This window comes from Borostomias antarcticus, assembly GCF_949987555.1.
Source record: "Borostomias antarcticus genome assembly, chromosome: 6".
NCBI classification, from domain to species: domain Eukaryota; kingdom Metazoa; phylum Chordata; class Actinopteri; order Stomiiformes; family Stomiidae; genus Borostomias; species Borostomias antarcticus.
Genome location: NC_140239.1, coordinates 25,663,026 through 25,690,780, shown reverse-complemented (window position 1 = coordinate 25,690,780; position 27,755 = coordinate 25,663,026). Strand labels below are relative to the sequence as shown.

General features: G+C 51.2%; 1 protein-coding gene across 2 annotated transcripts; it reads right to left on the bottom strand.

The window, feature by feature from the left end:
• Window positions 1–244: 244 nt before the first annotated feature.
• On the bottom strand, window positions 245–27,755 carry tab2 (TGF-beta activated kinase 1 (MAP3K7) binding protein 2). Of its 2 annotated transcripts, none has more exons than XM_084439726.1 (7): window positions 27,516–27,755; window positions 8,772–8,971; window positions 6,948–8,640; window positions 5,198–5,358; window positions 4,508–4,601; window positions 3,636–3,731; window positions 245–2,466 (listed from the first exon to the last, which is right to left on the bottom strand). In XM_084439726.1, the coding sequence occupies exons 2-7, from the start codon at window positions 8,871–8,873 to the stop codon at window positions 2,327–2,329; spliced, it is 2,286 nt and encodes a 761-aa protein (XP_084295852.1). In that variant the 5' UTR covers window positions 8,874–8,971; window positions 27,516–27,755; the 3' UTR covers window positions 245–2,326. The 2 variants fall into 2 exon arrangements, with proteins under 2 accessions (XP_084295852.1, XP_084295853.1); XM_084439727.1 differs by having other exon boundaries at window positions 3,651–3,731.

Here is a 27,755-nt window from a genome sequence, read left to right as displayed (position 1 = left end):
ATGGTGACACACCGGTCTACTGTACAGGAAGAACTTCTTTATTGAAGGTAGTTTACTGCACCAATAAGTTATAGTAACTGTGCAAGTCTGGTGACATCTACTGGACAGATAGACAGACACCAACCGCACAACAACACATGCATGCAGAAAGGGGATGGCAGAAAAATAATCATTCAGAATTTCAGAATAGATTTTTTTTTATTTTTACAAATAACTTATCTGTTACAAAGACAGTTTTCCCAGCTAAAATCAAAAACACTTTAGATATCCAAATTAGTTTTTTAATTAATAAAACATGTATGAACCGACTTCACACTGAGCTGCAGACAAAGCTGAAAACTGGGTTTCTTTGGGGATATTTTTACAAGAAAAATGATGCCATAAGTGCTTAAGAAACAACTAAGACTTTAACTTCTACTTGTTTTTTAATCAATATGTTTTGGTTTTGAAAATCTTGATTTGTGACTGCACAGATTATCTAAACAAATACCATTAAGGCAGTATATCACAACCTGTCAACAACTATTTACCAATGAAGGTAAAGGCATTGCAATGGTAAACCGTCCTCATCAAGTAGGGGCTTCACTGGACAGATTCAACCCAATAACAGGTCAATCATACAAAGAGGACAGTCAGTCAGGGGACAGTTTTGCCTCAGCTTTATTAGACAGCACTGCTCTTTTCGAAGGGTGTCTTCTTTGCCTTTGAGGTGATCTTCTAAAATTCTGTCCGGGGTGGGGGGGGATATAAGGCACATAACCTACATAAATATTTCTTGATTGGAAACAGGAATACTTAAAACATTAAAACATATTCATCCTGATCTTTGGTACACTCATGAAAACCCAATTCATACTGCATAGCAACTACGCAAACTCTGAAAGCCCTCAGGAAACTGTTGCCTTCCACCAAACTGTACAGGCACACCTTATACAATACGATACGATACAATTCCATCTTGCATGCTTCTGTTTCGATGCAATTGGTTTGGATGAACTGTGAAGTTCATGTGTCTCTTCTTGTCGCTGAGGTGTAAAAGTCCCCAAATATTAAACCTACATTCCAGTTGTCAGATAAGATGGCAGTTTGTTGTTTTGCTTTTGAGCTTTTTTCACCAGTCCCAAGGTCCCTGGCATGAAAAAAACCCTCCTCCATCTCTCGACTTTGCTGCGTCTGTAGATCGTACACGGGAAATTCAGCATTTACACAAGCGAGGAAACAGACCGAAGCAGACAGAGCTTCTCGACTGCGTTTCATACTGCTGGACTGCCGCTCTGGTTCTGCAATGCTTCAATTCTCACAGAAAATCAAGTAGAAAGCTTACAAGGGACACCGTGCTTATTTGTTGAAGGCAAAAAAAAAAAAAAGAAGAAACAAGACAAAAACAAAGTTAATAAAGTCTATAAAGCTATACTTACAGGAAATACACGTGATTCATAGTGTGAGGAAGAAGGCATTTAGAAGGCACATTCTAAAATTATGTACAGTGAAAAGCTCAAGGTCATTTCTTCCCTCCATGTACTGTACACAAAGCATGCAATTTAGTTTCCTTTTTTACTGTAGATTGAAGAGACGCGCTAAGGGACACTAAAGGAGAAGGCGATAGGCGAGTTTGGGTGGCAGTAACACTGCTAGTCTCCTCCACCGTCCCGTAGAAACAGCAACCAAACACATAGTCCACAAGTAGTCTGTTAGTTTTCCCTTCGGGTGTGAAGTGGCGGCTGACCAAAGTTCCCATTCCTGATTATGCCGCCACAGAAGAAGAAAAAGATATCATTAAAAGTTGGCACCCACGTTGGCTTTGGTGTTTATATGTACGTGTATGTGTGTGTGTGTGTGCGCGCGTGTGTGTTTGTGCTGTCACACTGCAGGACAACACTCTGATAATACTGTAAATGGAAGCAGCGAGGCCTCCCCAGGGGTGGCGTTGCCTGTTGGGGTGAGGGGTCGGGGTGAGGGGTCAGGGGTGAGGGGTCGGGGTGGTGCTGGTGGCGGTGGTGGGGGCAGGCGGGCGTGACCCCACGCACGTCGCATGCAGAGTCTCCAAGTTGAGGTATCGTCAATCCAACTCTGCTGGCTCTGCTGAGTAAGTAACACAGCCTGTAAACACTATCCAGTCCAGTCTTCAGCGGACAGCATTTCTACAAACCAGGCCGCATCGAAAAACTACAAACCCTGTCCGTTTTCATACAACCAGAAAGAGAAAAGGAGAGAGAGAGAAACAAAAATGTCTTCTCTAGTCTAGTTTTTTTTTTCCGTTCTCGGAGGAAGGCGGAGGGGGCGTAGGTAGGGGGGGAGGGGGCGGGCTTGCCTCGGCGGATGTGGCTCAGAAGTGCCGGGGGAACTCGCACTGTTCACAGCGGTTGAGGAGAGGGTGGTTGAGGAAGGTGCAGGCCGTGCAGTTCCACTGCGTCCCCTCGTCCTCCTCCTGGTCTGCTACCGTCTTCACGCTCTTGCCGCTCGGGTCTGCGGCCGGGGGACAGAGGGAGAGGGGCGTCACGTTACCGGCTGGACACACGCATGCGTGCACGCATACACACACACACACACACACACACACACACACACACACACACACACACACACACACACACACACACATTCTCTCTCTCTCTCTTCTCACATACGCACACTCTCTCTCTCACACACACACATTCTCTCTCTCACTCACACACACTCGCACACACACTCTCTTTCTCACACACACACACACACATTCTCTATCTCTCGCACACACACTCTCTCTCTGACACATTTTTTCTCTCTCACTCACACATGCACATGCATACTCTCTCTCTCACACACACACACACACACACACACACACACACACACACACACACACACACACACACACACACGCGCGTAGAAGACATTAATCGACCTAAATCAAATAAATGTATTGACAACAGCACACATAGGTGTGAAGGTAGTAGTGGGATTCCTCCGAGAGGGCGTCACACTGCTCTGACCCGTCAGCGTGATGGACAGAGGACAGGGACACACAGAGGGACAGATGGAGAGAGAGGGACGGAGGGAGAGAACGTAGGACGGAGGGAGAGAGAGGGACGGAGGGAGAGAGAGGGACGGAGGGAGAGAACGTAGGACGGAGCTACCGACCCAGAGAGAGAGCGGGGGGAGGGGCCGAGGAGGGCTCCATCTTTAGCTTGGAGGTGACATTGATTCTACATCGTCTCCTGTCTGTGCCCAGGCCCCCCGGCTCTGAAGGGCCCCACCCAGGACGGAGGAGACGGGCAGACGGACGGACGGATGGACAAAGCAGAGGAGATGTCAGGAGAACACACAGGTTGACAGTTGACAGATGGGAGAAATGTCAGCAGGCATGACACGAAAAACAGAACCCACCCGCGATGACGAGTTAGGAGAATACAGAATGAAAAAACTGAACAGGAAAGGTGACACGACGTGATGAGAGTGACGTCTAATTGAAAACACACTTTGCCAAAAAGGGAGGAAAGCTTTTGATTGAAAACGGCCTCGAGCACAAATCAATGTTTCCTAATGAAAAGTTTCGGAACAGTTTAGACTCCGGAGCCTTTAGAGACTGTCAATCAAAGAAACAAGAGGGGAGAGACTGTCCAGAGAGGCGACCGTGCAACCTTTTCTAAACTTACCAACAGATAAAGTACCTTTGGGTTTGGGTGGGACAGGACCTAGGAATCCAATGTTGTCATAGAAGTTATGAATTGTATTGGGATTGAAGTGTGGTCCTGCAACAAATGAAAAGAAAATATCAACGGGGATTGTAATCTTTCACACACGACACGGAGCGCGCGGCAACGCAATGACGAGCGCAGCCGAGACTAGCCGGCGTACGAGAGCTCCACAGGCACACGGCGGACTGAGTACGAGGCGAAAAACAAATCCTAAACGTTGTAGTTTAACACCTTATGCAAGAGCACGGGAAATCAAGACCTGAGGAGAGAGGCCTGTGAATCTAGTCACGTGGCGGGGGCCCTGCGCGTTTCCCCGAGCCACCCCCCCCGCTGTCACCTGTGCGCGGCGCCGGGCCGCGCCGTGACGAGCTGTCATCGGCGGCGCAGCTCTGCCAGCGGGGAACTATAAATCCCTTGTTGCCGCGCAGCCACAGGATGCAATTCAGGAAACTGGTAGTTAACATCACAATGGCGGCACCTTGACAGCGTGTGCCGGGGGGGGGACGTGAGCGGGGGCCTGGCAGAGGACTGAGGAACTTCAGCTGGAAGCTACAGGTCAGGAACCCACCCCCCCTCGTCCTCCTCCCCCTCCCCCTCCCCCCTCCATCTCTCTTTGCGATGTTCCCAGATCCGATAGAAAGCTAGACGTAAACATGACATTTTAGGACCATCGCCAGACCCCGTCTAAAGTCCCCTCACGTTCCCACACCACAGACAGAGGGCTGACGATTCATTCATGTGCACTGCTGATACGCAGCGCACACACACACACACACACACACACACACACACACACACCCCCCACAAGACAGACCGACCGAGCCTCCTACCTCTCGTTTGAAGGAGATCGATTTCTTTGGTTAAGCAGTCGATGTCGATCTGCAGTATCCTGTTTTTGCATCGCAACTGCTGCATTTCCTCAATCTGATGAGAGAGAACGAAACAACAGGGTCATGTAAGCCGCTCCCGTAACGGACGAGGACCGACTGCGCCCCGGATGTGGGACAGGCGGTTTTGAGACAGACGAACAAGCGCTGAAGAACAGAGCAGCCAGCTGGGCCAGCAACGTCACTGGACCGGTCTATCAACAGGTCTGCTGGATGTCTCTCTCAAACACACGCACACACGCGAATAGCAGACACAAAATGGCTGATTGAACAGAAAATAACAGCACCGATTCATCTGGCTCTGATACATTATGTCTAGCAAACTCCCAGCTGCAGGCTTCACATAAAAACCCTTGCGCGGGGCGGAAAAGTGACGAAGGAGCGTGCCGACGTCTTTCTTTTATTGCTCCGAAAAACTGCCCCTCAAAAGGATCACGGTTTCCTTTGAAACAAAGCAGAGGAGCTGCGGCCCTGGGAAACGGTTTGTCACGATTCCCCGCGCGGACGGAACACACACACACACACACACACACACACACACACTCACACACACACACACACTGTCATCAGCTCCTGAAACCCAGCCACGGCGGAGGGGATGGGGAGTGGTTCGGCGAGGAGGCGGTGACTCACTGAGGGGATCTGGGAGACGGAGTTGGAGCGCTCTAGTCGTCTCCTGGTGAGGTTGTTCTCCATCTCGTTCACCTCCTCTTTTAGCTTCTCCAGCTTCTTCTTCTTCAGCTCCAGCTCGTGCCACAGCCGTTCCATACGCGCCTTCTGGTGGATCAGCAGGGCTGTGGGGACCGCACACACACACACACACACACACACACACACACACACACACACACACACACACACACACTGTGATATGGGGACAGACTGGCGGCCTTACTGGCTTAAATCTCCCTCTGTATTTTAGTTCCTCTGACATGTTGAAGGAAATGAAAGAAATGTTCAGTTAGACAAGTTAACCACTAGCGCTGGGTAATCAGCAGCGTTTCACAGCGTGCTGTGGTTGAAGAGTTCAGGAACTGAGCTGGATGTGTTCGGGGTGGAGGCACTATAGAACTATCGCAGCAGCGCATTATTTCCTCACAGACACTGTGGGAAAATGTGAGAACTGGATGATCCTTTGGCCAAGACAGCATCGCCGCATTCCTGACATCTAAAAAATGTCTTGCGTATACCATAACCCTTGCTCCTCTCAAGAAGCACAACCCCTATTTTTTTTTTCCTCAGATAGCAAGCTGTCAAAAGCTCCAAAACAAAAATAATGCCCCCCTCCCCCCCTCCGCTGTACCCTCCCACTATACTGCCACCACTCCAAACAGAGCGTGGTGTTTTTCGGTCCCGGGGGTCATGTGCGAGAGGAATGCCAGGCCGTGAGGGGAGATAAGCAGTGGTGGGCGGGGGCGGGGGCGGCGGCGGGGGCGGGCCTGTCCGGAGAGGGAGAAGCACCGCACGGTAGTCACCGCAGCCCCGGGGGGGGGGGGCACAGCCTGTGACTCACGCGTGATCCAGTCAAAAAGTCCAAAAAAGGAAACGCTGCGCTCAGCAACGCGTTTGACTCACGCCGGCGGGGCGGCAGCCACGCCTCGGGGGCTTGGTCAGCGCACACGCGGCGTTTTCTGCGGAGGACTCATCCCGGGATCATCACGCTCCCCCTTCCCTCATCCCCCCTCGCGCGACTCACCTTCCCTTTCATCCCCTCTCACATCAGAGCACGTCAAACACTGGATTTAAGACCTGGGGGGCATTTTAATGAGGAGTACTATACACTGTTTCGGCTGGAAAAATCTATTAGCGTTGATATTCGTTGTAAACATGCATTAAGCGTAGCCTACATAATGGTCAAATTACTTTCTTGGCAGGGCGCAGTGGAAAAAAGCATTTGGAAACAAATGTATATGATTCCACATTATTAAGAGGGCGGCCCTCTTAAAAGTCCCGTCAGCTACTCTGCCAGAGGATGTTGAGTCTCCTCTGTCACTTGACTTACATTGCACAATAAGTCTTCATGTGACTAAGGCATAAAACGATTCCAAGTAAACAGAAGCAAAGCTGCACTTTCAACCGGATGTGTGTTTATCAGCGGGTTGTCTAACCGAGCGGAGCGAAACGGAGGTGCCAGACTGCCCGTGTGTGTGTGGGCGTGTGTGTCGGCAGGTCTCACCTTAAAAACAACCCCCCCCCCAAAAAAAACCATTTATTTCTGATTTTTATCCCACGTTCACCAAATTTGGTAGCCAACCACGCCCGACCTAGCTATCCAGCTGTCCCGTCGCTGCCGTGGAGGGTCCGTCGCGCGACCCGTGACCGTACGCGGTCGCCGTAGAGCGGCGGGAAACTAACCCCCCCCCGTGCGTCCAGCAGGTCTCACCTTGCGTGTACGCCGCGTCGTCCGACCCCATGCTGGGCCGGCGCGGCTCACTGGGCCTCTCCCTGTGCGCCGACAGCGGGTCCGAGAGGTGGTGCGGCTCCGGCTCGGCGAAGTGGTGGTCCGACGGCAGGCTGAGGAGGTTGGTGGGCTCGAAGGTGGGCGACACGACGCCGGGGGACACCGCCGGGGGCTTGTTGGGGGACACAGTGATTTTGAAAGTGTACTTGGTGTTGGGCTGGGTCACCACCACGCGCGGGGAGGTGGCCGTGCCCCCCCCTCCGCCCATGGAGCCGCGGGACTTGGGCGGGTGGTGGTGGATGTAGGCGGGGCCCATGCTGACCTGGCCCCCCATGTTCCTGGCCCCCGGCGGGCCCTGCATGGGAGGGTTGGCCGAGATGTAGACGGTGGGGGGGTTCCGCCCCCCGCCCTCGTCGCTGGAGGAAATGTAAAACTTGGGCTGCGAGCGGGAGCCGCCCTCGTCGGAGGGGGCGGCGGCGGCGTTGGGGGCGGGCGGGCTGGCGGAGATGTAAACAGTGGGCTGGCTGCGGCTCAGGCCGGGGCCTCCGATGGAGAGGGGCATGGTGCCGCCGCCGGCCGCGCCTGCGGAGGAGGAGGAGGAGCAGGAGGAGGGGCAGGAGGAGGGGCAGGAGGAGGAGGAGGTGGAGGAGGAGCGGGCGCCGGTGCGCAGCACGGCCGTGGTGGTGGTGGAGGAGTTGCTCCGCTGGGGAGACTCCAGCTTGATCTCGATCTGGTTCTTGCGCGGCCCGGTCGAGATGTTCTGGATGTTGTACTGGCTGAAGGAGGCCAGCGAGGAGGTGGAGCCGGCGGCGCCGGGGCCCCCGGGGGCCGCGGCCTGGAGGATGGAGGAGGGCGCTTGGGGGTTGGTGGGGGAGCTGATGGGCATGTAGACGTGGGAGGTCTTCTGGCCCGGGGACTGGTGCTGCGAGGTATGCGAGGAGGAGCAGGTGTGCTGGGAGCCGGGGGCCGGGCCCCCCCAGGAGCCGGGCTGGGAGATCTGGTAGATCTGCTGCAAGGGCTGCTGGGAAGTGGGACTGTACTGCTGCTGCTGCTGCTGGAGGTGGGACTGCATCCTGCCCGTCTGCTGCTGCTGCTGCGAGTGCCGGGTGCTTCCGGACTGGGTGACGTACGGCCTGATGTAGATGGAGTTGCCCAGCGGGCTGCCCAGGCCCGCCTGGGGCCCGCCGTGGATGTGCAAAGACGTGGGCGTGTTGCGGCCCGTGTTGGGCGCCAGCGTGACGGTGATGGGGTTGAAGCGGGGCGCGTGCTGGGGCGACTGTCCTTTGCCCCCCAGGGGGTAGAGCCCCAGGTGCTGGGGTGGCTGGGGCTTGCGCGTGGGCTCCATCACGGCAAACACATTGAGGCCGGCGGGAGCCTGCGCGGGGGCGGACTGGGGCTCCTGCTGGTAGAAGTCACTGCTGGGGGCCTGTCCGCTCTGGAGGGGCCCGTCGCTCAGGCTGTGGGACAGGGTCCGGCTGCCGTTCATCCTCGGGCCGTCCCGCAGCGCGGCCGCGTGCACATTCTGAGACTGCCGGCCCAGGTTCAGCTGGGTCATGTGATTCCGGAGCCCGCTGACGCCGGGGTCGTCGGGGAGAATGAGGCCTCCTTCGCTGTACAGGTAGCCGGGGCTCACCTTGGACAGGTACTCGCAGCAGGCGTCCAAGTCGTTGTTGTTCTGGATGGGACAGAGAGACAAGAGACGGGTCGGGTCAGCTCTCGTGGGGGGGGGGGGCGCGGAGATAAAATGGCAAACGCCGCGGCCGGGCGCGGGTTGCGTTAATAGCTCGGTCGAGGTGGGGGACTCACGCGTCGAACACACTGGGACACCACACCCTCTGGGACTTCGGGGAACTTCTGGCGGAGTTCGTGCAAAACCTGAATGTCAATCTGGCGGCTTCCCTGGGCCATTCGTGTTCCGCCAGGTCAGGACCGTTCGCTCCGCTCCGGTCAGCTCACTGAAGAGGCCTCGAGTGATGGCAGCGCTCCGGACTCCGCTTTAGCATCTTCTGTAAAACACACAGAGACAGGGGGGTTGGGATACTCTCTCTCTCTCTCTCCTTCCTCTCTCCCTCTCTCTCTCCTCCCTCCCTCCCTCTCTCTCTCCTTCCTCCCTCCCTCTCCCTCTCCTTCCTCCCTCCCTCTCTCTCTCTCCTCCCTCCCTCTCTCTCTCTCTCTCTCTCCTTCCTCCCTCCCTCTCTCTCTCTCTCCTTCCTCCCTCCGTCCCTCTCTCTCCTCTCTCTCTCTCCTCCCTCCCTCCCTCTCTCTCTCTCTCTCTCTGTCTCTCTGTCTCTCTCTGTCACACAAGCTACATACGCACATAAGATAACATTTGACATAACATTAAGACGCATGCAATCTCAACACACCATCTCCGCATCGCCACGGCCAGCGAGAGAGAGAGAGAGACAGCGCGTCTCGTGTAATGTACCGGGCTGTGTTATGAGAACATGTTAATGACAAGGTATTCTTGTTGAAGTGACAGGGAGCAAAAAACTCTCCACCAGCCCGCTCTCTTCAACACGACATGTGAGGTTGGAGGCCGGGAGCTTTCAAAACAATATTTCAGAAATCCTCTTAAGGAGTATGAAGGGAGTTTTTTTGACAGCCCGCCCCCCCCCCCCTCTCTCCCGAAGCCCCTTAATAAAAGCGGAGGAGGAGGAAACCGCCTCTGACTATTGAGGAAGTGGAGACTTTCCAGCCGATCTTAACATCAACACTCTCTTATTGAGGGCAGAGCCGACCCAAACAGTAGTTCCCAGTGCTGCGGCAATCTGCAGATAATCATGTGTTGAGCCCAGAGTCAGTGCCAGCTTGCCAGCTCTACAGCGGAGCTCTGAAGACACCCGAACACGCAGGGCCCACACACCGCGCCAGCGGCTGACCGTCTCGCAGCTTTGTCCAGACCGACTCTCAGAGACGCGGAGCGGGGACTTGTCGTGAGAACCGCGAGCGGCCTAGAGAGACAGAGAGCGTTCTGCACATGCCCGCCCGACTTAACGTCTCACCACAGCCCTTCAGAACTTCCTCTGGCGGAAGGAATCTGCCATTCACAACATTATGACAGTTGCTCGCGTGGCCGCCCTCTCTCTCTCGCTCTCTCTCTCTTCGGTTCTCCGAGGCCGGCCAAGCCGCGGATCCCTCCGATCCCGGGGTCGAGCTAAAGGCTCCTGGCTTTACTCAAATTTAGAGTTTCCTCGATGGGGTTATCCAATCCACCGGAGATGGACGTCGTCAGGTAAGATGAAAGCCAGAGGGCATCTCGGAGGATGTTAAACGCACCGTCTGATCATCAGAACACACTTTGGTGCCAAGGGGAGATGACCGGGCCAGTAGGTCCGTCTCATCGGAGCCGAGGAGCCGTAAATCCGCCTGCTGAAACATCCGGCGGCTGGTAGCGCGGGGGAGGAGCCTGCGCTACCGTGAGTGGAGGGATCCGGTTGCCCACCCCCCCCCCCTCCCCTCCCCTCCCCGTGAGCACAACTGAACTGAAGCAACTCTGATAGCTAGGACCCGGGAGTTTTTCCAAAATAAAAGCTTCCGGAAAAAGTGTAGAATAGAGGCTTCCGGAAAAAGTGGCCCTAGTGGGTTTATCCACTTCTATTCAGTCATTTGAATATGGATTGTGAGTCTGTAAACTAGCAGAATGTAGAGCAACAATAAGATAAGCTTACACACACAGTCTTCCTTAACGCAATGTTTACTCACATGAGAGAAACCTTTTTTTTCTTTTACTTAACTACTTAACAACAACAACAACAGAACGACAGGGTGGGCGCATATTTACAGTATATTTCAGAGCAGGCACTTCAGTCAGCCAGCGGTCTCTTTTGTCTCTTGCAATACAAGGAAATGGAAAGTTTTGCAATCATACCACCAAACCGAGAGATCCAGTCTGTGTGTGTCAAACGAGGGGAGAAGCCGCATGTAGCATGTGGCAAACCAGAGGAAAACGGTTCGCCGCATCTCGGATTACACGTTTAGAGCGAGGCGTACGGCCTCCTGTGGGGGGGGGGGGGGGGGGGGGGTCTCGCTCTCCGTGCGCTCTCCAAATCCTCCAGCAGATGAAGCTAATCAGATTCGGTTTTGTCTCTTATCAAACACATCCGTCTCATAGGCCGTTCTGATCCCCTGGCTCGCCATGAGCCCGGGACTACCTGTGGGAAGCGCTCGTTAAAGAGACGGGGGTGGTCCTGCAGCGTGGGAGGAGTGGGAGGAGCTAGGGCCCGGCGTTCCGTCAGAGGCTGGGCTGCCTCCGCCCTAGCTGTGGGAACGGACGCTCTACTTGCCGAGTGACCCGGCTACAGGTCAACAGTGTGGTGCGATTGCTTCCCGGCTTCAAAAACGAAAGGTCCCTAACCCTCAAAGCGCATAATTACAGTCCGACCCAAGAATGTCCTGGTTTTGGCTCAGTCACCCCCAGCCTGTTCCTCTGGCAGCTGGCACCACCCCCTGCAGAGGTGACTGTAAGTAGGGCAGATTAGGCCTGTCCCTGTGAGGCAGTGGTCCAACAGGTCTGAGAGAGAGAGGGGAGGGGGGGGGGTCTGGGAGACCCGTGTCACCAGTGACATATTAGTGACAAAGCTCCCATTGCTGAGCTGTTTCTCCCAGTGCCAAAGCATTGACCCGTAGCCCCAAACTCATTTGTGGAAGTAGCAGCCCTGCCATGCTCGGTCAATGGACTCATTCACTCAGCTGGAGTGGGTGCACCTAAAAGAGTCCAATTTAATTAGAGAAAAAAACAACCATGAATTAATGATCAACAGGAGCTTTCGCTGGTTGGAATGGATTTCATCTGGATTTGGAGCTGTGGCAGGATCTCCCGACATACAATATACAATAAGCGAGACTGTTCCAAATATCATCCAATATCACGATACGTAACGCATCCTAACGTTTTGGGCGGAGAGACCGGTCCGCGTTGCTGTCTGAATGTTGCAGTGAAGTGGAGCTCGGCTGCAGTAAAGTTCACAGCTTCTCTAAACGAGAGCCTGGGGGGCCGCGGGTCACGGGGAACCGCGGGGGATCGCATATCATTATATATGGCCGACGCACACCTCCCCCCTGATTGATATTATATAGAGGCCCGCTACTCGGAAAGCCAGGCTTTTCCTCCTACGGCCCCCTCCCCCCCCTGCCTACAACGGCTTTCATCACCGCCAGCAGGGAGTGGGGAGGGGGGAGGGGGGGGCAGCTGGCACGTCTTCAACCTGGGTCATCGATACGGCAGGTCTGTTACCCCCACAAAACCATAAGACTCCCACCGTCCTCGATCAGAGGTTTCCTTCGCGGCGTCGGGGTCCAGTCACACACGGTGAGGAATGTTCAGCTGCGAGGCAGTCGGGCGAAATTTAAACAAATAAAGGGACTAATTGGCAGTAGACGCTCTGGGGCTCGCTGGCAGGCGTTCCGGTTAGCCCGCATGCCCGCGCGCGCTCTCAAGTGTGTGTTTATGCGCGCGCACGCACACACACAAATGCACCCACCCACACGCGTGCGAGCACACACACACACATACATACACGCACGCAAACACACAGTGAACTGTGAAGACACATTGGTTTGACATTTGGCACAACAAATAGCCTTAAGCAAAGGAGCATCAGAGAGCCGGGTGCTTCACCTGGGCAGCTCCGAGGCATCACTCAAAATGGCGTCCCATTCTAAATACCCAGGGGATATTTGCGCAAAGCGGCACCAAGAATCCCACTGAAAACGAATCAATTCAGGAAGGGATCATGTGTGGAGAATGCGTTCATCTTTGAAATATTTACAAATGAGTCTCATTCTGTTGGACACAGACCACCTTCTAGTGCTCTTCTTAAAGCGTGGTGTACCTCAGATTACAACCCTGATGGAAACAAGCTGAAGTCAGGCTCGCAGAGGGTCTTCTCTGCCTTGCTTGTGTCTCTCTCTCTCTCTCTCTCTCTCACCCTCTCTCTCTCCATCTCCGTCTCAGTCTCTCCATCTCCCTCTCTCCGATTTTCTCCACAGCGCACACGCATGGGCTACACTTCATCTGGAAGTATGGAACTTGATCCCCTCTTTTTTTCTTTCTTTTTCTTTTTTTTCTTTCTTTTTTACATACATATCGTTTTAATTCAACGTCTCTGTGTGGAACCACAAGCCTTACCTTACCTTCCACTGAAACTCTGAAAGCTTAGCCCTGCATGGAAACTTCATTGAGTGCCCTGTTCTTAAAAGAGAAGTATTTATACAGTAAAGACCTCAAACAGCCAGCCGACTCAGTATCAAAGTGGCTTCTCACTATGTTAATGTCATATTGGCTCAACTAACGCCTAAAGGTTAAACAAAATGAACATGTACCTTTCAATAGACATGTAAGATCGCTTACTACGTCACAGATTTACAGTCTCATAGCTAAAACATGACTCAAACTACTAGTACGTAATGACCTCCCTGGCATTTTCATCCAGAAACTCTCAAACCGATATACCTACACGCTAGGCCCTCTAGGACTCTGTTTTAGTGTAACTCAAATTCCAAGATCTGCAATTTCAATCAGATTGTCACGCTTAAAGGAAAAGCAAACCAACAACTCGCAACTGGGTCAACGGCATGTGCATGGTACCATTTCACGTAAATGACTGACTGAAGTGCTTTTGTTCCATGCGAGGTCTCCAGCGCAGAAACAAACCACACTTTACGCGCGGGACCCAAATTGCGCTCAACTGTGCCATGAAGCTGGGGCCTCCTCGCTCACAGGGAGCTGGGATCGGCTCGGCTAGGCACTTCAGTGGGGAGACAGACTGGGCTTTTTAGTTGCCCACTTTTGAAAACAGGGGTAGGAGTGTGCAGGGGTGTTAGTGTGTGTGTGTGTGTGCCTCTGTGTACTTATGCGCACAAGCACGCACGTGCATGTGTGTGTGGGTGTGTGTGTGTGTGTGTGTGTGTGTAGGGGGGTAGGGGGGGGGACAGGAAATCAAAAATTCTTCAGCACCACAGCCTGCAGCTGGTGGTTGATTGGAAGCAGGCAAGGGCACCAGCTCCCCAGGTCGAGGAACCTCTCCCAAGGCACTCTGGGAAACTGGGAGGTCTCGCAAACAAGGAGGAACTTCAGCCTCTGCCTCACTTCTGTCTTTAAATGCAGTCGTAAGATTTTCAATTTTCAGTTTCTTGTTTTCCTCTGTAAACACAGTAAATAGGGGTGGAAAGGCTGCCTGGCGGGCTGTGTCTTTTCTTACCGTATAAGGCATTAGCAGAGGGGAAGGGGGGATTTAGCAGCGGTAAGTGGGTGAAGTCTCTTCCAGGCGCTTGCTGCAGCTTGCTTTTCTGTCTGTATGCATGTGTGTTTCTCCCTCTCCTACACCCACACCCACCCACACACACACACACAAGCGCCCCACTCACTGGTTCACTGCCTCGGTCTGCCTCCCCCTTTGCTCCACTCCTCCCCCCACCTCTTAAACACAGCATTTCTGTGGGCAACAAAATGCTGAGTTCACCTAGCAGCCACTTGAAGGGGAACTCTTGTTGCATTCCATCAATGACTGTGACAACCAGCGGTTATCTTGACCGTAAGCAAATTGCCAGTAGTAATGGAGTCGAGATAGTGAAACGTAGATAGCGAGCAATTACGCTGTGTTAGGAAGTAAATAAACATCGCTGCGACATAGCTTTAATCCCGCATTAGTCTCTCAATAAACTTGGGTTAGGTTAACAGTGCTATCCGAGCCCATAGCCCAGTGTAGCTGAACGACGAGCCGGGGTCTTCTTGCCCTCCTTGTGTTCAGTCCGTTGGGTGATTATAGTTGTCGGGGTCACGGGTTCAGCCTACAGCTGGTCGTGACAGCCAGGCCCTGCAGACTGCAGAGTTTATACAATAACAATGGTTCTCCGAGCTGGCGCTTCCAACTCACTGCTAAACTAAGAAACAATGGCCGGTCCTGGTCAAATGCACACGACATCCACGAGCATAGTTCTGATTGCCTTTATGACTTTAGGCCTAAATCATCACTTTCAGAAGTGAGCTGACAAAAAAGTCCCTTATATCTACCTCCATGTACGTTGAGGCATAGAGGTATTTAACCCACAGCTTGGAAAAGGGTCATAGAAGGTTTTAAGAGAGCTCAGTATGAAGACAAAATGTCTCTCTCAAACACATGATGATAATCCATGTTCATTTCAACCCTACTCTGACACCTAGGCTTGCTTTTATGAGACACGTCTTGGCCTGCGATGAAGAATCATTTTCTAACTCCCGGTATGCAAATGGAAACAGTTGACCATAAGGTCGGCTATCAAAAGTAACATTTGCAGCATCTGTACAGACTACAGAGCTATCGTTCCTACAGTTCCATATAAAAGGTATTTGTGTGCAGCGTTTTCAAGTAAATAAACAAACACACTCCAGTAAAAGCACAAATGCATAGTCACCAGGGCCCATCTGCTCCACATTAGTGGAATCACTGACAGAAAAATGAAATTAACATTTAACACCACCGGCGTAATTTCCAAGCATCTCTGCCAGAGAGGTCGTAAATAAGGCATTGCTCTGCTTCATCGGGTGGTTTCTGCTCGGCATGACTACCATGGCTGTGGCCAGGCCAGCCCAGAGGTGAGAATGTTCTGCATTACTGTCAATTGTCAGGAACATGGGACGTACTGGACATACAGACACGCACGCACGCACAGCGCACGCACCAATCACAGAAGCGTCACCAGGGAGACCGGTGGAAGCATTTCTAGTGACAGGTCTCCGCCAATGGCAATGCGGTGTTCAAAATGTAAAATGCGAGATCAATTTTTCCTCTGGCTCGTCTAACATCGCACCATCCCGTCAGAAAAGCCATGAGGTTGAAAGGCGTGCGTACTCGCTGGCGGGGAGGACATCCTGGTCTTTCGCTGGCCAAGCCCGGAGAAGACGTCTTCGTGAGGGCAACATTTGAACCGGTCTAAGTCGGGGCTACCTCAACAGGAGAACACGACCCCAAACCACCTCAGCTTCAAAGAACCCCTTCACAAGCTTAAAAGGCAGAAAGAGGCATACTCTACAATGATGACCGCTCAACAAATAACCATGTCAAATTTATATACTGTACATAATTATATAGGGAACATTTGATTCAGAATTTTGCTTCCCCCAATAAAATGTATGAGTCAGAAGTTCAGACTGCTTTGTTTATTTCCATTCCTTCATATTAAGAGAAAAGGAAAAGTCAATCTCATAAAAAAAAGCCTCCAATAAAGGCTATCTGAGATCTATTTCAGGCCCTCAGAAAAATGATCCCTCCAAAGTGGCCTGTTTGTGAGTAAAAACCATCGCTATAATAATTTCTGTAAAAAGACAAGTTGATGTTTAAGAAGACAAGGCAGGGATAGAGTTCTCTAAACACTCCGGGAGGCTGTGGACACACCAGGAAGAGCTCAAGAGACACGAAAGCGTGTAAAACAACTGAACATCTGTAATTCTGCCGCCCATGTCATTATCCTCACAAGAGTCCAGCAGCTGGCGTCGACCAGAAACAACATCCCCTCGAATTGAGTCAACATGGCAAGTCATGGTCTTGCTTCCATGTTCCCCCGTGAACCAGCTCATCGCAGCGTGCACCCTGGTGATGCGCTACGATACGCCTAAACCCGCCTTTGTAGCGTTTCCAATCAGGAAGAACACCGTGTCGGATGGTTCCTAGTTCCTGTAGCACGCCGGCGACGCCCGGCTGGGCAGGCAGGGATCTGGCGGCGGGCGGGAGGTTGTGCAACAACCCTCCACCTCAGCAGGAGTGTGGTCTCCCCGCCTCTTCGCACGCACACACACACACACGCACACACACACACACAGAGGACCCCCCTCCTCCTCCTCGCCTCCAGGCGTTCTATGTGGGGACCGCAGCCTGAGCTTAAAATAGAATCTTCAGCAACAAGAAAAACGTTATCCTAAACCGCTAATCTAGCTGTTTTTGTTTCTGCCAAGAAAAGTTTGAATTAACAAAGAGGGTGTGAGCAATCCTCGGACTAGAAAAAACAACGAGAGAGAATAAGAGCATAGCAACAACATCCTTGACAGGACACTGTGCACAGTGTTTTTCTTACATTGTGGAAACATTAATTGCCAGCTGACAAGCCCCAACACAGCCTCTCATTTAGCAGGTACAGTATAAATGTATAGGCTTCGGTTTCTAAACCAACACTCAGGAAAGATACATGTGTTGGTTCTGTTTGTTGAGTTAAAAACTATAAAATATTGGTGCATACAGACCTAGTTCTCCTAGTCCAAGTGACCGCGCTTTCACACCTTATTAGGTCAGTGTGCTTGAGGAAAGAACTTCAGAAATAGTTGGCGTTCGATTGAAGCCATTGTTCTTTATTGAAATGTACACTAGGCGCCCCGTTCTTGTTTCCTCGGGCTGAGAGTGGGGCGAGGAGGGGGAATTCTCAGAACAAGTACTGCATGTTTGTAATATACGCACCAGAACAAATTTACAGCGCTACCCGTGAAGTACCCTGAAAGTTATATCGGCCGGCCTGCCGGCCTGGTGTGGCGGTTTAGCCCACCGCCAGCGGTGTCCTGGCCTGCCTGAATGCTGAATAGCTCCTTTCGCAAAGCGCTTTCTGCTCCATATATTGTTATTTATTATTTACACCGCGGCGCGTCTGTGCAGATCCTGTTATAGTTGGACGGCTTCTCGGACCGAGGGCGGTTTCACCGTGTGAAAGCCCTGGTTATACAGTCCCCACTCACAATAACTCGAGGCGCGGGTCAGGACGATGAGAACCGAACGACACTGTGAGACAATTAGTGCAGATGAGACAGGCCGTGTGAGTGTGTGAGTGTGTGTGTGTGTGTGTGTGTGGCTGTGTGTGTGCTTCAGGAAGGAGGCCAGATAGATAGGGATGTTTTCCGGTGGCTTTACACAGAGCTGGCTGCTGATGCAGATGGGTTCAGAGGTCGTATCCCCCTCCAACCCCCCCCCCCCCCCCCCCATCCCCCCTCCCAGAGAGAGACCACAGCAGCACTGCTCTGGCCCACAGTCCAACTGCATGTGGAGGAACTTAAGAGTATCAACAGTCGTATATTTCATAGTGGTCGTCGATGGTAGACTAAAGCCCAAAACACACCAACCGGGTCCAGTTCACCTCCACAGCTGAAGAACGGGTTTTCCCACCAAACCCAACAGGATGCCCTCGTCGGACGCCCTCGCTTCTTTTCGCCCGACTGTCCGGTTGGTGTGTTTGCGGCTTATATAAAATATAAAATGGTATTACATGTTAACATTGCCTCCGTGTCCACATTCTGCAGGCTGTAATCAGCTGCTGACGTGACCAGAACCTGTAGAATGCAGGGAAGGAATGTGCACCGGGAGAAAAGGTTCTGACTTTAACATAGTAATCATTACAGTCATGACAGTAGAGTGCTCTAGACACACGTTTTCATTCCAGCTGACTACATACAACAGCGCTCCAAGGCATTCGCCCATGCTCTGAGCCAGGAGAATACTCAAAAGGACCATGTTGATGTGTAAAGACCACGCAATCGCTTGTCATGTCACCCAGAGAGGCAGAGGTGAACTGAAGGAAACGCACAAGTATGTGAAAACTGATCTGAGAGCTGTGAGGGTTAGGAGGACAGGAAGGGGGGCTAAAAAAAAGTCCAGAAACAGTTGGTTCTAAAAGATTGTCCGGCAGGAGTTTCTCAGGCTGCGCGGCATCACTGGCCATCTGCCCGGCAACAGATCACTCCAGTACATGATTCGCTATTGCGGATTACGAGCCCCCAGATACTACATCCGGGTCTCAAGAGGGAGGCTACCTACCGACCGATCCCCGAGGGGTCCCTGAGCTGGGGGAACTCGGGCTTTCAGCCTTAGCTTAGCATCGAGGCGCTCGCAAAAGGCCACGATACAGCGATCAGATTAAGAGCCCTGTCTGCTTACTAGCTGACAATTAGGAATGGTCCCTGTGTAACATCTTCATGACCGGTGCGTTCCACGGTGGACGCAGCGTCTGGAGAAGCCCGGCAGCTCGAGAGCCCGGGAGCTAAGCCCTCGTCCTTGGGATCACAATGCTTCGCGCAGAAAAGCAGTCAACACCCGACATAACTTCCATGTCAGACCCATACCCCTGCCACACCTTCCAGGGGAAGTCAGGAACCTCTTCGAAATGGCGCAACAACGCAGGCAGAGGGATCTTGCATGCCATCGCCCTGACGGGATCACACCCAACATTTCCAACAAGCCACAAGCAAGCCCCTTTGTGTTTCGGAGCGGAAACTTTGTTTTGGGAACAATGTGGAAAAGACATGAGACTCCCACCGTGAGGTGGAAACCCTGGAAGTCCCAACACACACCACAGGGACTCAACAATGAGCCGCGCTTGCCGCAGGACGCTCTTAGCTGACACGCTAGGTATGCGAGGAGCCAAATCTCCACCCCTTACCGAATACACTAACGGCATGTCATCGTGCTCTTTAAAGCACTTTGCCAGAAGGTTATTAGTTGCCATCCCTGACCGTGGCTTCGGTCCAGTCTATCACCCAACTCCACCCGGGGGTGTAAACGGGTCCTCGCACACTGAGGGAGAAGCCCTCTGCGAAGGCCCCCTCATCTCCAGTTTGCGTTACCAGAAGAGCGCCTCAGGGTATCGCAGGACCTCCATGTGCTCCGCTGAGAAGAAAACTCTCGGCCGGAAATGCTTTCCGCAGCTGCTAGGAGTATTATTCCCCACCTTGAGGCCAACCAAAAGACAAATGGCAGCCAAGACACGTGACCTTTCCGTAGCGAGACGCCATTGGTGGAAGGCCTCTCTATTCCAGCCCTCTCGAAACATTCTGGTCATACTTGTCTCCACGAGAAACGTTTTCGCCTCATCACCAGCGTGATGACTTGTAATGTCAACTGCTACAGTAATATCGTGACTGATACAGTCGGGCGTGCATTCATACTGGACCAGTCATAACTAACGCCACCTGAGAGGGCTGAATGATGCATGTACGCTGAAGTAGGATAAACACGTCTCTCAACAACATGAGCCAATGCCACGAGTGGCTTTCCCAGCTGTACGATAAGTCTGCGCCTATGCACGCATCAATGAAGTTTACCGGCAAAAGAAAAAAAGCTCAAGTGATCTCGGACGTTGAGAGAGGGATTCACATTAGCGCGTATGAGTTCCTCGGCTAAACCGTGGCCTCACGCCGTCGACCCCGGCCGGCACGTGAGGCGGGCGGCGGACGACCCCGCAGGCGGCGCCCGCGGAAGACCGGAGGGACGGTGCTCGGCCGTGCCCAGACTGGCATGGACAGGTGTGCCGAGGAGGGTGCCAGAGACGGCCGGGCCTGATCCGCAGCAGACAGCAGCCAAACCGCACACACACACACACGCACACCACCAGGACCCATGGTGGTGCATTCCTCTGTGGTATTACATGGCAGGGCAGCCCCTGTTATGACATCTTTAACCTGGGGGGAGAGACGGGCCGTGGTTGGGCCGAGGCCGCCGCCGGCGGTATGGGCCTGAGAGAGGGGAGAGATGAAGGTGGTGGTCCCCCCCCAAAAAAACCTGTCCCTCTCTAGTTCCCTGCTTCAAAATCAAGAGACGTTCCCATGGATCGGGGGCGAGGAACAAGGAAATGGACACAAAAGAAACACCAAAACAAAACTCGACAGCTGGGAAAAACTGAACGAGGCCACTCTCACCCGGCGCCCAGCGCGGACCCACTTCCACCTTAACAAGCGCGGAACCTGAACACTCCTTTCTCAAGAGAACTCCGCGGGCATTATGGAAACTTTTTTTTCTCCTCCGTCGTGATGATGTTCAGCGCACGCCGTTAAACCGAGGGGAGGGGAGGATCCGCAAGCTTTACTTTTGTGTACGTTTGCAGCGCTGTTGTGCAATCTGTGTTGGAAAAGGAGGATCGGCTCCAAGCTCAATGGGAAGTATGCCTTGTTTTCCTCCCCGGGGCTCGAGAGGTTGCTCTCGAGATGCAAGAGTTGCAAAACATCGCCAAATGTAATTCAATAGACCGCTACTGCGGCAGGAATTTCAGTGAGAACGAGCGAGAGCGAGCGAGAGAGAGAGAGAGAGGGGAGAGGAGGGAGAGAGAAATAGACCCACCAAGTCAGTTGCCCTTGGCAAAGCTATCCTCAACCACAACAAACAAAAGCATTTCAACTGTGCGGACCTCACTGTCCACCACACCCTGACAACATGTTTTCAGAGGGGGAGAGAGGAAGAGAGGGAGAGCCCCCGGGCCCACGCCGCGCCGCTGATAGTGCTGCAGGACGCCAGATCAAAGCCCGTTCACGTCGCTAGTGTGCAAAAACCTGAGAGGGAGAGAGATGAAAGAGCGTCAGCAGACTGTGGGAGAAATGATGAAGGACAGAGCCGTCCCAGTCGCCGCATGGCAGTGAAAAACACCCGCGGCAGAGAGCAGCAGTGTCTGAGGGGGCGGCCAGGGGGAGCCAGCAGGGACGCGGGGGTAAAACTGATCTCTTTTTTCTTTTTAAATTGCCCACAGGGATAAGCGGGGTTGATAAGACAACAGCCCGTGATATCAAAACCTCTGAAAACAAGCAGCGTGCAGGTCAGCTCAACACGCCGACTCATTTCAGGAACGCACGTTTATTCTACGGAAGAATAAAAAAAGAAAAGAAAAGAAATAAAGATTTCTGTAAAGAAAAGTTGTCCTTTGTAAATTAGCGTCATATGGTTAAACTAAACATATTCCTACTAGAGGTTTTCATTTAGCAATGAGATAAGTGCATGGGGCAAAGCCTGTCAGAATTTTGTTTCAACTTCCTCATGGAGCTTTGTGTAACCACCTGCCTCTGTTTAACAGAGACAAATATTAGTTCATGGAGGCTGACATCCTCTCTCAGGAGCTGGAAGGGGCAGGTGCCGACCTAAAGAGAGCGACGCGGCCCTGATAAAACACGTGGAAGCTAAAAAACGCATGAGAAGCATTCATCAGCCATACACAGAGCAGAGGGAGGGGGGGAGGGGGTCAACTGACAAGAAACCCGAGCTGTCTTCTGCAGAGGAAGCCTCCGGGTCTGCAATCAGGGGTTTGGATGCACTCCTCTAAACCCTCCAGTGTCAGATCAGATAGGCCACTCAGCCAGCACCCTCCTATCTCTCTCTGCTGCCACAATCTGCACACTTCCTCTACCGGCCTGTTCAGCCTCGGAGTAAACACAACCTGCGCGGCCCACTTCCTTTCCCAGCCCTCGCGTCTCGGACGGCGCCGAGTCTAGCGGCGTGATGAGTTTGCAGCGTGATGTCGCGGAGTAGCCGGCGGCAGAGCGAGGCGCGCCGGGCCTGTGGACTAAACGGAAGAAGAAGCGCGGGCCGTCCAGGAGAACCGAACCTGAACCTCGGTTCGCGGCGTTCCGTTGCGGCTGTAAACCGCAGCTAAAGGGAATGAAAGGAAGCCTATTGATGACTAACATCATATCAATGCAGCGTAACTTGGCTGCTTCCGCCACAGGGGGGAGGAGCTTCCCCTTCTCCGCTGGTGTGAATGGCGAAGAGGAGGGAGGCGCGAGGCAGAGAGAGAGTGAGAGCTGAGGTGGTTATCGCAGCTGTCCCTCGCCGGGGGAAGTGTTTGTGTGTCACACACTCCCGCCACGGTCTCCTCGGTCCCTTGACGCGTTACTGGAGCGCCGTGATAACCGCTCCTCTGTCTTCCTCTGAACTCGGCGTCGGTCAAAACGCGCAGATGGTGCGCGCCGACACAATCGCTACCGACCGACCGGCCGACCACACAACAGTTGCACTTCCCCCTCTGTTCACTGGACCACTGTGTCCACTGACCACTTGTTTAACAGTTGTAAATAGGTCAGTAGGTGTCCCTGTGTACAATACGCCACTTCTACATCAGTTCTGAAGTGTCTAGAATGTTGCACTGCTGTCTTTCCAAACATCCCTGTTTAGCACACAAGCAGCTCTGTTTTTAATTAGTTTAAATGGTACATCCAAAGAAACCCATCTGAGGCCCTCACTCGTCTACTTTCCTTTAATTGATGGTTGTGCTACTATCCGATTTCATAGCAGAGTTCCTGCAGCAAGGGAAACTTAAAAAACACTTAATTAACAGGAAAAGCTGCTCTTTAATTATTCTGCTGTTTATGCTGACCTACTGACAGTATTACAAAGGAAGGATATTTTGCGAAAATTTGATTTCAATAAACTATTTATCAGTTGATCAAGATTTTGAAAGATTGGCGCTCTGTTATGTTTCTGTAACAGGTGTCGCTCGTCAGTATAGTATCGTGAGTATCGTCAGCTCACTGGGTCGCTCGTCAGTATAGTATCCACCATCACTTTGCCCACTGGGTTTGAACTGGGGTCCTCTGACTTACAGTACGAACAGACGTGACCACCTCTCATAAACACCGCTACCAGCTACACCACCAAAAAGCTAGCCATTTGATTGGGTGGTAGGGTGGCATTTATACTGAGTGAGTTAAGTTTAATCATTTCAACTCTGTTACATTAGAATTACACCTCTTACATCAGGGATATGCAAATCTGGCTGACAATACAGAATTAAGAGTAGTTTCCAAGTTCATAGGCAAGCAGGTTGTGCGATCGCTAGAATTTGAGGACACGCCGTGACATAGATTTGAAGGACAACACACTAGGCTACTGGTTTGAAAGTACACCGAGTTCAGAGACAGAGTGGCCTCCTGCACACATTTACAGAGATGAACATGGAAGACAAGGTCATGGTGAAGGAGGCAGCGTGCAGTGTCTTACTACAGGATGAGCTTCATGCTTCTACTCTCGTTTCCTGAGGCAAGAAGACGCAGCAAGTAGGTAGGCGATAATAATAGCTTTGACTGAGTAGCATGTTGAACACAGAGGTGCAGGCGCAGCGGAACCAACAAAGTGGAACTGAATCTGTTACTCACAACATTTGCAACAGCAGAGCGTTTGACGAAAGCGCAACAGTGAAATTTCACCCGATTGCGATGGCATAGCAAAGTCACGCCCTATGCTAGGCCTGTTTACAAATAAGCCCACAGTATGCTTGTGAAATGAATCATGACAAATCGGTCTTATCAAATTAGTCAACCATGATATAAAGTAACCAGTGTTTACAGTTTTATGCAATAGGAACACGTTTACAGGGTGGTGCGAGCAAGTAAAATCACAGCCTCCCACAACACATGCAAACACTTGGAACATAAAAAGTCAAACTGCTGCCTTAACATGACAACTTGAATTAAGCCGATTCATCCATGAGCCATCTGTTCACCGGGGCCCATAAACCAGAAGGCAGAAAAAGGGAGTGTGTTGCCTGCATCAGAGAATGTAGTTATGACTGATCCTTACATCAAACACATCAGATAACAGCAGAGGTGCTCTCTCTCTCTCACACACACACACACACACACACACACACACACACACACACACACACGCACACACACACACACACACACACACACATACACACACATATACACCGAGGCCCTGACTATGCAGCCTGTCAGCATGTGCTGGAAGAACAGCCCAGAAACATTGTCGAAGTGCCCAGTCACATAAATGGAACATGGCCATGTTCCATTTATGTGACTGGGCACTTCGACGATGTTTCTGGGCTGTTCTAGCAGACCAGCACACATTACTACTGATGACAGAGGCCTTCTTATCCAGCTTAAGCAATTGAAGGGGGAGAAAAAATACATGCTCTGTCTGTTCCAAATGTTTGGATCCATGTCCAAATGTTTGGATTTAAAATGACTGTGCTGCAAATGCATCTAAGCAGTATTCAGACAATGTGACAACAACGACGACAACAACAACCAACATTTCTCTCATGGCTGCGCTCTTATCGGTGGAGTCGACGCAGGCGACCCTTTGCAGTGTCATAGCCAATGCATGCAATTTGACCCCTGAACTGGAGTGCACCGTGTGAAATGGAGGATTCCATTTGAAGCTAAGGAGTCAGAGAGGAGAGGCTGAGCAGGGGGAGGGGGTTCAGGCACACACAGGGTGGGGGAGGGCTACAGCCTAAACTGAGAAGCTCTCTTCGTGAGCACAATGTGACTGATCCCTTCTACTCACCTCTAGAACAGGGCCATATCACAGATTGACAATAAAAGTTGATGGTTGCCTACCTCAGACATGATTCATTGCACAAGCATACTGTGGGCTTATTTGTACACCGCCCCCCCCTCCACCCCCACCCCGCCCTCGTGGGGATCAATAAAGTACCTACCTCTAGGAAACTGCTTTTGAAACATGAACAGAACAGAATAAATGCTGTGTTCAGATCAGGAAAGTTGTGACTTGACAGAGAGGAAGATAGGCCAACACAATTTCCTGGGTTAAAGTGCCTCTGTTCTGTTAATCCTATAACAACAAGCACTTGTTCAAGGCGGCCAACACTCCCTGATAATTATCCAACTTCTCGTCAAAAACCCGCCTCCCAGTGACTAGTGAGGTGTTGTTGTGCAAAATGATAAATCCGAAAACAGGTTTTTCAAGAGAGAGGATTCCAGTCTTGGCATCAACGACAACTTTTAGCAACACAAAAGCTCAAAGACACGACAGGCAACCGCTTCAGCCTAACTTGATGATTATGCTGTTTGAAATCTAAAGCACACTTCAAATTCAGTTGACTAAAATCTACTTGATCTAATTGGTGTATGCAAACACAGATCTACCATAGACCGTTCCGCAACTACAAGCTGAACAACAATAAAGACTCTGAAATTCATTACAGTCAACCCACTCTAAACTATGTTGTTTACTGTGCCTCCAATCACACACACACAAAGAAATAAGCCTTTCTGCAGTTCCAAAATGAAAAGGCCTACCAAACATAATTAGGCTATAATCCCTTGTGACAAACCAAGCAGCACGTCAAGCCTGCCGCTCCTCTCAAATGTGTGATTTATCTGTGGATTAGCACTTATCAAGAGTATGTGAAACCATAGCCCCCTCTCTCTAAAGAGTGGCAAATCAGCAGGCCCTCCCAGCAACATATTTGCCCAGCTACAGGCACACATGGTTTCAGTTAGGGGTCTGCACCTATAAACAGTTGGCCATGGCAGCGTATTGGTCAGGAAGTGTAATGTTGACTGCAAGTCAAGACAGGCACAAGCTGCTAATGAATGATACACTACTACCCCCACCTCCACCAGCAACACCAACAGTAGAGTTATAGAGAGCAAGAGAGAAGTGATTCGAAACCCTGGTAGCTACTCCTTTCATTAAACCAAGAGTAACAACCAAGAAATTGACAAATGGCTGACAACATGCTGCCAAGTCGGTCAGAGTTAACATGCATACCATGAACAATATATTATAATTTGTATGAATGATATATTATTTATTATCAATTACTAGACCGCTGTGTGTCTACATTGCACAAGAAATGCTGAAGCTAGAGTTGAGACAGTTATTACACAGTTATTACACGTCAGATATTAGTTATTAGTTATTAGCTATTATAACATCCAATCTGTGGAATGGGCTGGTCTGTGTCAGATGATTAAAAATCAGGTTAGCTAAAGGAAGGAAAGCAAACTAATGTGATGAATACAGGTTGAAGAATGGTTGGGCCACAAGCTAAATAACAACATGGGCATAAATAACATAGATAGCATAATTTGAGTAAAACAACAAACCACACGTTGCAATCAAATTATTAGGTCGTGCAGGGCAGACAAATCTCAAGGTACAATATTCTATTTTGCACAATGCATGCATCAAATACAACCTAGTATACAGGAGACAGTCGATTAGCCTACTTACAGTAAGTCAGGCCTGTATGCCATTAGGAACTCTAAAAACGTCCCAGACACCACTCAGGCCGAGAGAGGCCCGTTAACTGTAGGCTACTACTGCGGATATGCCTTGGCCTAGCTAGCATTTATTTTTGATTTTTTTTTTTACATGTAACATAAACTTTGGAGTCTGGCAACAATTGCTGCGAATTGTTACTTATCATAGCGTCACTGAAAACGATACAATGTAACCTCTGGCAAGTCAATGGACGGACTATAGTGTTAGCAAATGTGCTAACTAATTTGACATTTTGAAAAGTAGGCTACCCCAAAACATTGGCTTATCAACAAACATTTTGAAGTAAAAACTATTAGAACGTAAAAGTGTTAGAATGCTGCTGCGTGCTAGAACTTTGCTGTGCGCTCAGAATTCTATCCACGACTTACGACGTTTTACGAAGGCTCAATGGAAAATGTAGCTAGCCTACATAGCCTAAGCTACAAAACATGCACGTCAGCTTTTAAAAAAATAGATCAACATAATAAATGCAACTAAAATCAATTCATCTGATGATATAGACTACATCAACATAACTTATCCGCGCTGGACACAGCATGGGCATTTCAGAAAAAGAAAAAAAACTCCGTATATAGGCTAGTTAACTTTACCAGTTGTCAAAAAACTTTTTCCACACCTGAAAAGCCGCAACACAACGTTTTTTCTTCGTTTCTTTAGACGGAACAAATAGCCAATGATCCGAATATTGTGGTAGGCAAAGTTAGTAGGCCCTGTTTTCAACTACAACACTCAAAGTTTCAACTTCTACAACTTCTAGGCCTCTTCTGAGGCATTCGCTCACCGTCTCCGCCGCCGCTCCCCGGGCCACCTTCAACACCCGAGACACCGCCACTGAGTCTCCGCTGGGCCGTGGGGCCGTGGTGCTGAAAGAAGAGCGGAGCGGGGGACTTCGGAGACGGAGATTCAACTGCACCCAGGCCCTCTCTGTTTTGACTCCCAAGTGGGGGGATAGTACACCGCAGGCCCAGCTGTTTCGGAGACTCGGGAATACTTTTGACAGCTATTCTTCTTTACCCCCTCT

What these genes read in the sequence shown, in the direction of transcription:
- tab2 (XM_084439726.1), bottom strand. Translation starts at nt 8,873, where the DNA reads ATGGCCCAGGGAAGCCGCCAGATTGACATTCAGGTTTTGCACGAACTC. An exon ending in CCGTCTCCCAGATCCCCTCA is followed by an intron (nt 4,602 to 5,197) that starts GTGAGTCACCGC and finishes CTCTCTCATCAG; the next exon opens with ATTGAGGAAATGCAGCAGTT. An exon ending in CGATCTCCTTCAAACGAGAG is followed by an intron (nt 3,732 to 4,507) that starts GTAGGAGGCTCG and finishes CATTTGTTGCAG; the next exon opens with GACCACACTTCAATCCCAAT.